General features: G+C 44.4%; 1 protein-coding gene across 1 annotated transcript; it reads left to right on the top strand.

Moving 5' to 3' along the window:
* The first annotated feature begins 3,760 nt into the window (after nucleotides 1–3,760).
* On the top strand, nucleotides 3,761–10,997 carry FN3K (fructosamine 3 kinase). The gene is made up of 6 exons (XM_054645109.2): nucleotides 3,761–4,017; nucleotides 4,986–5,137; nucleotides 6,389–6,480; nucleotides 7,292–7,374; nucleotides 8,203–8,325; nucleotides 9,066–10,997. The coding sequence occupies exons 1-6, from the start codon at nucleotides 3,871–3,873 to the stop codon at nucleotides 9,402–9,404; spliced, it is 936 nt and encodes a 311-aa protein (XP_054501084.1). The 5' UTR covers nucleotides 3,761–3,870; the 3' UTR covers nucleotides 9,405–10,997.
* Nucleotides 10,998–11,259: the final 262 nt, after the last annotated feature.

Genomic DNA, 11,259 nt, shown 5'->3' with positions numbered 1-11,259 from the left:
GCCAACACAGTGGGGACGCTGATATGAAACTGGGATGAAACTGCACCAAAGGATTGTTATTACTGAGGAGGAGGAGTCACACAACCCCTTCACACATGAAAGACTTGGCCTGAGTTATTCTTCCACGTTTCAGGTAACAATTTTGTAGACAGATATTGTATCAGAAGCCTTACATGAAACTTAAAGGCTGACTTCACATTCCTGGTATCTAATTCAGGTATATTGTTCTTCAAATTTTTCTAAAGAAAGATAAAGCTAACCTTCCCCAGTTAAAGAAACCATTTCTAAAAAATCAGAAGAAATTATTTATTTTCCAGAAACACTCAATTTATTTATTTTTGAAATAGTGTTCTTCAAGTCGTGTTTCTTTTACCACAGAGTCTGTGGCATTTTTGTCCTAGAACTTTCTCATAGAGTGGTATGAAATGAAATTTATTCTTACAGGAAAGTATTTAACCCACTAATTAATTCCCCAAAGTATTAAAAAACATACAAAACCATTTATCAAATTAATTACATACACTAAACCTTGCTGTGCATAGGCATAATAATTATAGATCCATTTTTAGCTTAGTGAAGTTTGTCCTTAAAAGTTACTGAGGGAACTTCACAAGGAATCCAAATGCACAATTGTAGCACTACAGAATTTATCACACTATTGGTACAATTTAACAATCATAAATACATTGTTAAGTATATTTAATACATTTTATTGTACTGAACACATTTTAATTGTGTTTAATATATATTCATTGTGTTTAATGCATTTTAGGTACCTCTGCCTGAATATGCAGGCCCATAACTCATTTTTATATTTTAAATCATTTGCAAAAAATACATGATTTTATTTTATTTTTATTAGTAATTCACAGATTTCATGGACTTAAGAGTTGAATCTAATGGTATTTATCCCCTGTATAAAACCACACGAAATAGTGAAACCAATGGTGTTGTGCACATCAAAACCAAAAACACACAGTATGAAAATCCAGCAGCAGAATGTCATGTCCTTTCAGTGGCATTGAATGTGTCATTCATCCCAAAACACCATTTCTGTGGTAAGCAAGCTCTAAAATAAGACTTCACGTTCTAATTTTTGTCAGTGTGGTACTTACATGGAGCGTGCACTGCATTAAACAGGAACCTCTGTGTTCGAGTCTGGAGGGCCATGGGGCGCTTGTGCGGAGAGGGGAACAGTGTCAGACTCGTGTCACACCGGGAACTGGCCCCTCACAGCACCGGGAACAGCCCCTCATAGCACCGGGAACAGCCCCTCATAACACCGGGAACAGCCCCTCATAACAGCCACTCATAACACCGGGAACACCATCTCCTCACAGCACCGGGAACAGCCCCTCATAACACCGGGAACAGCCCCTCATAACACCGGGAACAGCCCCTCATAACAGCCCCTCATAACACCGGGAACAGCCCCTCATAACAGCGGGAACACCATCCCCTCACAGCACCGGGAACAGCCCCTCATAACACCGGGAACAGCCCCTCATAACAGCCACTCATAACACCGGGAACAGCCCCTCATAACAGCCCCTCATAACACTGGGAACACCATCCCCTCACAGCACCTGGAACAGCCCCTCATAACACCGGGAACAGCCCCTCATAACACCGGGAACAGCCCCTCATAACAGCGGGAACACCATCCCCTCACAGCACCTGGAACAGCCCCTCATAACACCGGGAACAGCCCCTCATAACACCGGGAACACCATCCCCTCACAGCACCTGGAACAGCCCCTCATAACACCGGGAACAGCCCCTCATAACAGCCCCTCATAACACCGGGAACACCATCCTCTCACAGCGGAAACAGCCCCTCATAACACCAGGAACAGCCCCTCATAACAGCCCCTCATAACACTGGGAACACCATCCCCTCACAGCACCTGGAACAGCCCCTCATAACACCAGGAACAGCCCCTCATAACACCGGGAACACCATCTCCTCACAGTGGAAACAGCCCCTCATAACACTGGGAACAGCCCCTCATAACAGCGGGAACAACCCCTCATAACAGCCCCTCATAACACTGGGAACAGCCCCTCATAACACCGGGAACACCATCCCCTCACAGCACCCGGAACAGCCCCTCATAACAGCCCCTCATAACACCGGGAACACCAGCCCCTCATAACACCGGGAACAGCCCCTCATAACAGCCCCTCATAACACTGGGAACACCATCTCCTCACAGCACCGGGAACAGGCCCTCATAACACCGGGAACACCATCCCCTCACAGCACCGGGAACAGCCTCTCATAACACCGGGAACAGCCCCTCATAACAGCCCCTCATAACACTGGGAACACCATCCCCTCACAGCACCGGGAACAGCCCCTCATAACAGCGGGAACAGCCCCTCATAACAGCCCCTCATAACACCGGGAACACCATCCCCTCACAGCGGAAACAGCCCCTCATAACAGCCCCTCATAACACCGGGAACACCAGCCCCTCATAACACTGGGAACACCATCCCCTCACAGCGGAAACAGCCCCTCATAACAGCCCCTCATAACACCGGGAACAGCATCCTCTCACACCGGGAACAGCAAATGAATACTCACACCAGTAGCACCTGTTCCTATTACACTGGGAACTGCCCCACCTCACACTGGGAACACCCTCCCCTCACACCGGGAACAACCCTCCATCACTGCAGGAACTGTTCCCTCACACCAGGATCAGCCTCCCCTCACACTGGGAAGAGCCGCCCCTCACACCGGGAACAGCCCTCCATCACTGCAGGAACAAGCCCCCCTCACACTGGGAGCAGTCTCTCCTCACACGGGGAGCAGCCTCCCCTCACACCGGGAACAGCCCTCCATCACTGCAGGAACTGTTCCCTCACACCGGGAACAGCCTCCCCTCACACCGGGAACAGCCCTCCATCACTGCAGGAACTGTTCCCTCACACCGGGAACAACCCTCCATCACTGCAGGAACTGTTCCCTCACACCGGGAACAGCCTCCCCTCACACCGGGAACAGCCCTCCATCACTGCAGGAACTGTTCCCTCACACCGGGAACAACCCTCCATCACTGCAGGAACTGTTCCCTCACGCCGGGAACAGCCTCCCCTCACACCGGGAACAGCCCTCCATCACTGCAGGAACTGTTCCCTCACGCCGGGAACAGCCTCCCCTCACACCGGGAACAGCCCTCCATCACTGCAGGAACTGTTCCCTCACGCCGGGAACAGCCTCCCCTCACACCGATCCCCGTGGGTGCCGCTCATCCGCGCTGTGCCCGCAGGTCCCGTCCCGCAGCCCGGCTGGGATCTCCCCGTCCCCACGGCACTGTCCCGCACCGCAGGAATTCCCGCAGGGATCCCCGCCTGGCTCATCCTCCTCCCCGCACCCCACCGGCCGATTAGCGGATTTAATCACATCCCTTTGGGCTGAAGCTTTGGGTTTCACACCAAATGCCCCCGATACAGCGCCTGTGGCCATTCCTGGGGCTGCCTTCAGCTTCCCTCTAGTGGATCGGCCTAAAACCGCTCTTCGCAGGCGATCCCGAGCTTTAGAGCGGCTCCAAACTACAAATACCAGCAGCTCCAGCAGCGCTGAGAGGCCCCAGGACCCACCTCTCCTAGAATTAATCTCTCCAGTTTATTGCAGCAAATATTTATAAAGAATTTTATTTTTCATGTATAGCCATAAAAGCAAAGCATTTTGAAACATCCTCTCTAGCTGAGCTATTTTTTTAGCTGTGCTCTTTAAATTTTTTTTTCCTGTGGTGGGTGGCCCTTCCTACCTCATCGCAGAGTGACAGTGACAGAAGGACCCAGACCTTTAATCCTGTTTCGCAGCAGGTTTAGCAGCGGAGCGGCTGCAGCAGCCTGGAAATGACCATGGAGAAGATCCTGAAGGCAGAGCTGAACACCAACCTCCTGAAGGCACTGGGGAGCTCTGGGGGAGGATGCATCAGCCAAGGCCAAACGTATGAGACAGACAGAGGACGGGTATTTGTGAAAATCAACCACAAACCTCAGGTCAATGCCAGCAGATCTTATGATTGCATAGAGATGGCTTTTTATTTTAAAAGCAGCTGATCGTTAATAATACATAATTATTTCAGTTCTGAGTTTTCTTTTTAAAGCTGTGTCTATTTTATATCCAGAGTTAATGTAGCACGTTTGGTTAGTGTGAAATGCAGTGTAATGCAATGTGATAACCCTCAACAGCACGAATGAACTGGAATTCCTGTAAAAAGGAGGCCAAGCACAAAGCTGTTACTGTGGTACTTGGAGTTTGGAAAAGCCCAGAGCTGACTTTGCATTCACTGCATTCCTTTTCATGTTCCAGTTGGGAGGATTGATAATGGGAGGGCACAAACAGGGGCCAGTGCTAAAACTCACTTATTATCTTTAAAGTTACAGAAATTTCAAACATCCCCATTGTTTTGGGCATTTCTAAAAGTAAAACTCTTGCAGCTTCTCAAGCCAAACTCTTGTCTTCTCTATTACTAAATGAATACTCAAATGCTTTTTCTAACACCATAGTGCATCAGAAATTTGCTTTATCCATATCAAAATCATCCTAAACTGCTGTGAAAAACAGCACCTTTGCTTCAAAAATGCAGAGCACATGCTGAATATTTGTGCTGTCTTCTCCATCCAGTGGCCTGTGGGGAAAGAAGAACCAATTTAAGGGCTCAATGTTACCTCATTTAGCAGTGGCCACATTATCCTCAGAGGTGCTGTTTCATCCAGGTAGTTTGGGGTCTTCATAAGCAGCTGGAAATCAGGGTGAAATGGGACATATCCTACAACCCTGGAATGAATTTAGGAAAAAAGAAAAAAGAGGTTAGGGTTAAGGCCCTTAAGTCTTCCTGTGTGGGCTGAAGCCTTGCTGCAGCTCTCTCCCTTTACCAAGAGGAAATAACTCCTCGACACTTTGTCAAATGTACTCATTGTAGACACCCATAGTTTAGCCCAAGGATATTCTTATTCCTTAACAGGCTAGAAAAATGTTTGAAGGGGAAATGGCAAGTTTGGAAGCCATTCAGAAAACCAATATTGTGAGAGTGCCTCAGCCCATCAAAGTGATTGACCTGCCTGGAGGAGGAGCCATGTTTGCCATGGAGTACCTAAAGATGAAGCACCTCAACAAGTATGTCCATGCAGCTCTTTTTACTCTCTTTTGGGACACATTTTTTAAATGTTTTACAGTCAGCCAGGAAACTTCATGAGCAGAGTTGCTTTATTCTCTCAGAGACAGAACTTCTCTCTCTTGAGATCTGTGTTTCTCTGGGTACATATTAAAAAATATATATGTGTGTATGTATCTGTATATGTGTGTACACACTCCTTGTCCATGTTTTGCTTTTCCTGCACTAGAAATGGCTGTCACTGCTCATTTGTGTGCTGCTCCATGTGTGCTGAGATGCTGCTGCACTGAATTTAATCACAGATGAGTTTGGCTCATTGTTCTATCATGAGATTTTTCACTGGAGTTTCTTTTCCCAGCCCAACAGGTTTCTTTAACCTTACAGGCTGCTTAGGTCTTTGAAACCTCTGCTTCTCTCTGTAGAATCTTCCAGTATGATTTTAAGCCATGATTAAGTTGACATGAATCTGCATTTCATCTGTCAGCCAACCTGAACATGGAATTAGGAGTCATGTGTTGCTGAAAACAGATTTTCAGGAGCACTGCTGTGTTCCAGGCCTCCATATGGGAACAGTGCCATTCCTATGGCTCTTCTGGCAGCTGCTTATCCAACCCACCTATTTTATTTGGGACAATAATGACAATTCCACAGCCTCCACAAACAGTTTATTCTAATCCATCCCACTGTTCCTAGAAAGGATTTTCCAGTGTCTAACCTTAGTCCTTCTGGTTGCAATTTTAAATCCATTGTTTTCCCCCCATTCTGGGAACTGAGAAGAAATTAGTTTCCATCCTTGAAACTCCTGTTAAGATACCTGTGGAATATTTAACAGGGTTTTAGTTGTCTAAAACTAAACTAGATTCAATCCCTGCCTATGGCTTCTTTTCAGATTTACCTTTCAGCTGCTGTTCAGCTGATTTGGAAGGGTAAAGCCAACAGGAGATCCCACATTCTGTTCTCTGCTGATAGTGGGGCTGATAAGGAGGAGCACACCATCCTCCTCCTCCCTTTCTGCTCCTGTTTATTCTACCTTGTGCTCTCTTTACCTTTCTTGCAAGAGCATTTAGTGTGTTTGTTGTGTTATCTGTGTCTTCAGAGCTCTTGTCATTTGGTCCCTGTTAGGTGCTTGTGAATATGATTAAGGTTCTATGTTTGCAAAAAATAGCCTTGGTCATATTTAATTGAGGTAGTTTTTTTCCATATAATATTTGTTCACTTGTTTCAGTTTGATTTTGGTTTATTTGGTCCTACAGGTACTCTTCAAAGCTGGGAGAGCAGATAGCAGAGCTTCATCTTCATAACCAGAAACTTGGAGAGAAACTGAGAGCTGAGGGAAGCACCATTGGTAAAGCTTTGATGTAATGTACTAAACCAAAAAGGAAGCAATTCCTTTGGCTGTGGTGCAGCATTGCTTTCAACTTTCCTAAGTCAAACTGACAATTTGGACTCTGCTTCACTGTCTCTGAAAATGTTCTTGAGCTTACAGAAATCCCTTTTTTTGCTTGCTGTTGGTTGAGATAATTAACTAATTACAGAATATCATCCCTTAGTAAATGCAGAATTAAGCTCCCCTCTAAAGATGTTTGGGATGACATTTTTGAACTCAAATAAGTGGCAAAATATTCAAAAATTGATGCTCCTCGAAGTGAATTAAAGAATAAATGAAATCAGCTATATAAAGAATTATTTTTTGAGTTGGAACTGTTAAAATCTGAAGTGCCAGTCTGTATCTCTGTTGTTCCCATGACTTCAGAGTGGACTGGCTCTGACTCTTAGTGGTGGACAAATTATAATCCATTATTTTTGAGTGAAGGTCAAATTACTGGCAGGTCCCAAAAAATCTGTGAATCAAACCCAAGCTACATTTAATGGCAACATGTCCAAGTGCCAGAAGAGCAGATTGGGACTCTGTATTTGGGCTCCTTTCCTGAATGTCCAACTCCTCCATCCAAAGCAAACTCACTCACCATGGCTGACTATGCCTCATTTCCAGCATCTTCAAGTCCAAAAGATTTCTTTCCAGCTTTAGAAAGGATTGTGACCATGAAATAAGTGTAATTCATTGCTTAAAGTTATTTTTCCTGCCTTAAGCTTTGTGTTTGCAAACTTTACCATGTAAATATCTCAAATCCCCTAATATTGATTTTGTTCTGTAGGAAAAGGAGCTGGTCACTCTGAGGCCCAGTTTGTGGATAAGTTTGGATTCCACACAGCCACTTGCTGTGGTTACATCCCACAGGTATGGTCTGTTCCACAGCTGTGAAAGGCACTTGGAGAGGTCTGGAAACTCCTTATAGCTGAGCTTGCTGCATTTGTCTGCAGCTTTCTGAGCACAGCTTTGCTCTCCCTGTTCCATCCATGTTCCCTGGTGCTGCCTGTGGCCAGCAGGCACAGTGGCTGGAGTGAGGATTTGGAATGAAGTGGTGGTTCTTTAGCTTGGTGATATTTAAAAAAATCAGTGTCCCTTCATAGGCCATATCCTGGTTTTATTGACCCCTACTGTATGGATCTCTGCAGTGCTTTTGGAGAGGCTCATCATGTAACAACAGCTCATGAGACATTGGAAAGGGCTCTTGGAGAGAAAAGGGCTCTTGGAGATAATTCCACCATTTTCTGGCTCTGCTTGTGTCAGGATTTCATTCTACAACAACTGAATGAACCTTCAGTATCTCAAACTGTTTGCCATGTACAGCTTTTCATCAAATTAGAAATGTGTTACCCAGTAAAAATGAATGAATACTTCTAGGTTTTCAGAAAGATTTGAAACAGGACATTGAACAACTGAAATGATCTCACTAGAAACTCTCTCTCTCTAAAATACATTAAAAAAATGGGAATGAATGAAAATAGCCAGAATCTCAACTTATATTAAAGAGAGCCCCACCAAAATGTGGTGGAGAGGAGCAGTCCCAAAACAAAACATCTGATGTTGCTGTGCATTTGTCTCACTGGCATTGTCCAGGCCATTGTGTCAGCACTGAATGTTTTAACTGGATCTCTCTTATTACCACTGAATGAATGTGTGTTAAAATAGTTGTGTGGGACCAAGCTGTGCTGTGCTTTCCAGGTGAATGAGTGGCACAGTGACTGGCCATCCTTCTTCATCCGCCACCGGCTCCAGGCTCAGCTGGATCTCATTGAAAAGGATTATGGAGACAGAGAAGCCAGAGAGCTCTGGTCACAGCTAAAAGTATGAACCATGTTTTAAATCTGTTTTCTAGAATTCCAGAAAATGTGTTTCAGTGGGATTGTAAAGGTGTCTTGTAAGGGATTTACCCAGCTTGGAACGAAGAGCAGGGTTCACAGTGGGCCCAGCAACACTGTCAGCTGAACAGAATTCCTGTGACTCTTTCCATTTTATAGATAGTGGAAAAAACCCCTTGTAATTCAGAATTAACCTTTCTTTCTAAGAATACAGCTAGTAATAACAGTAATATGGTAATTCCTAAGAGCTTGGTGTTGTGAAGTGGGTGAAATTCTGCTGCCTGGACAGATTTGTACTTCATCTGCCCAGGCTGAGGCTGGTTCAGGCCATGTTCCATGCAGCACTCAGGGAACACCAGGGATGTCCCCCCTCTCTTCTGTTCATTGGTCCAGGTGCTTACTGCAGTCCTTTTTGCCATTGGAACTTGTTAGTTTAAATGAAATTATTTTATATTTCTCATGACAGCCAACAGTATCTGTGTCTAGAAACAATCCATCAGTACCAGGTATTGATACCAGACTGTGAATTAAATGCTTTGCTGAGCTCTGTCAAGAACAATCCAGAACATTTTTCACTGGCTTGTTCTTGTTGACATCCATGTCCACGAGGGCTGAACACAGGCAGCATTTGGCCACCCCAGGCTCTAACATGCTACAGTACTTTATTTTATTTATTATTTTCTTCAAAACTCTTTAATTGTTAATGTCTGTTTATGCTTTTTTCAGCCAAAGATTCCTGAAATGTTCTGTGATGTGGAAATTGTTCCTGCTCTCCTGCACGGGGACCTGTGGGCAGGGAATGTGGCTGAGGATGACTCTGGGCCGATTATATTTGACCCTGCCTGCTTCTATGGCCACTCAGAATTTGAGCTGGCCATTGCTGGGATGTTTGGGGGCTTCAGCAGCTCTTTTTTCTCTGCCTATCACAGTAAAATACCCAAAGCTCCAGGGTTTGAGAAACGGAACAAGTTGTATCAGCTCTTTAATTACATCAACCACTGGAACCATTTTGGGACAGGGTACAGGGGCTCTACCCTAAACATGATGAGGAAACTTCTCAAGTAACCAGGTACATTTGAGAAATTGTGACACAGCCCCCTAGGAATGAGCAGCCCCTGCTCATCCCCAGTACCACAAACTCAGAATTGGTGATAAAACACCTGATATGGGGAAGGTTTAATGCACTTTGAGCCTCACTAACTAAAAGCAATTGTGTAATCTTTAACTTGGGCACTGGTTTCCCTGCACAGATTCCTCCCTGCTGGAGGAAAGGGCTGCACTGTTTGGCAAGGCTGCAGTGGCCTGGAAAGCAGCACAGGCAGCCTGCCCTTGCTCCTCTCTCACCTCTGTGCTCTGCTCCCACAGCTGGTCCTGTTCTTGTGTCTGCCCCTGTTAGTTCTGCTTTAGTTTTCTGTCTGTTCCCAGCCCTTTCCCCATGAATGTTTCTATGGTCTTCTGTTTCCCTTTCCTTTCCTTTTGCTTGTCAAATGTCCTAATCCAAAATTTCAGTCAGATTCTGTGAATCTGAAAACATTCTCTGTTTAATTTAATGAGCAGACAAGGCCCTTTGGCTGCATTTGGCAAACAGATGTAATTAATAATATTTCTAATATTTATTTTAATTTAATGTAATTTACTCACTTTCATTTTTCCCTTCCTAGAAGAACTGAAATTCCAGTGGTATTTTCTGGAAGGATGTCTAGTTCCTTGGTAATTAACTGTACAGTCAGAAGTAGGTTATTACCACTCAAAGTTGATAATAGGATTTAATCATTTTACTGTCATATTTCAGTGTGTTGTACTACAATAATAACATATTTAAATAATTTTGTGAAAACAGAGCAAAATGTAGGAGGGAGGTGGCTGGGTGAGAGGAAGCACCTGTGGCTGCTGGGTTGGTTGGTGCTTGATGTATTTTCAGTTTTAGAAAACGAGTGCAGTGGGCAAAGCTGGTCTGTTGTGCCACCACTGGGTTATGGAAGGAACAGTGTCAAATCTGGTGGATTCCTAAGGGCTTTCATTGTTCCTCACTGCTTTATTTTTACAGAAAACACAGGCAGTGGGAATTTGGGGAGAAAAGTGTTCAGTAAAGATACTGGTGCACAGTCTGAGCTAGGGTACATCAGTGACTCTGGAGGATTTTAATGGAAGTAGCAAGGAGATTAAAAGTAAGTGCAGTCCCACAAATATGAATTAGAAGATTTGGGTGAGAATGACCGAGAATTCAGACTTCAGATGGTTGGCATGACTAATACTAAAGTATTATATTCAAAATTGCTCAGTATATTTAGACTTTTCTTAACTTTAAATGGTTGTGCTATAAAGATTTAATTAAGTTTAAAATTTGATGTTGTAATTGGTTTAAAACAATGCACTTTGCTCTCTGTAAATATGATACAAATAGTGAAAAAGTTTTGCTTCCTTTGAATCAGGGGTTGGTTATAAAACTTAACAGAACTAAAAGAGTGGGAAAGAACTAAAGCAGTGGAAAAGTGGAACAGTAGAGTTTGGGATTGTAGCTGATGGCTGGAAGATCTAGGTCTGAGCAAAGTGCATGTGCACTGGTGTTTATGGATGTGAACAAACCAACCTGTATCACACTGGGAACTACTTGTGAACTTAAATTTCTTCTCAAATAAAACACTTGCCCTGCAGAAACCCTGTTCAGTGTACATCTGGTTTGTGACAGTGGTTTAATGGAATGAATTTGAGCCTGAAAATAAAATATTTGGGTGTGGATGGAGCTGCTGGATAGCAGGAAAGAGCAACTCAGCTGCTGTGACATCCTTTGAATTTCCTGTACAATCGGTGGGGCTGTAGGGCTCCAGTGTTGTTTCCAGAACTGTGTGAGGTTTGGATGATGTGTGGTGATATTAATTAACCATGCAATGCAGGGTCTGCTGTGGGTTGGGTGAGGAAT

The sequence above is a fragment of the Agelaius phoeniceus genome, chromosome 19 (genome assembly GCF_051311805.1).
Source record: "Agelaius phoeniceus isolate bAgePho1 chromosome 19, bAgePho1.hap1, whole genome shotgun sequence".
Lineage (NCBI taxonomy): Eukaryota > Metazoa > Chordata > Aves > Passeriformes > Icteridae > Agelaius > Agelaius phoeniceus.
The sequence above is the reverse complement of the archived record's forward strand: the minus strand, read 5'-3'. Positions and strand labels throughout refer to the sequence as shown.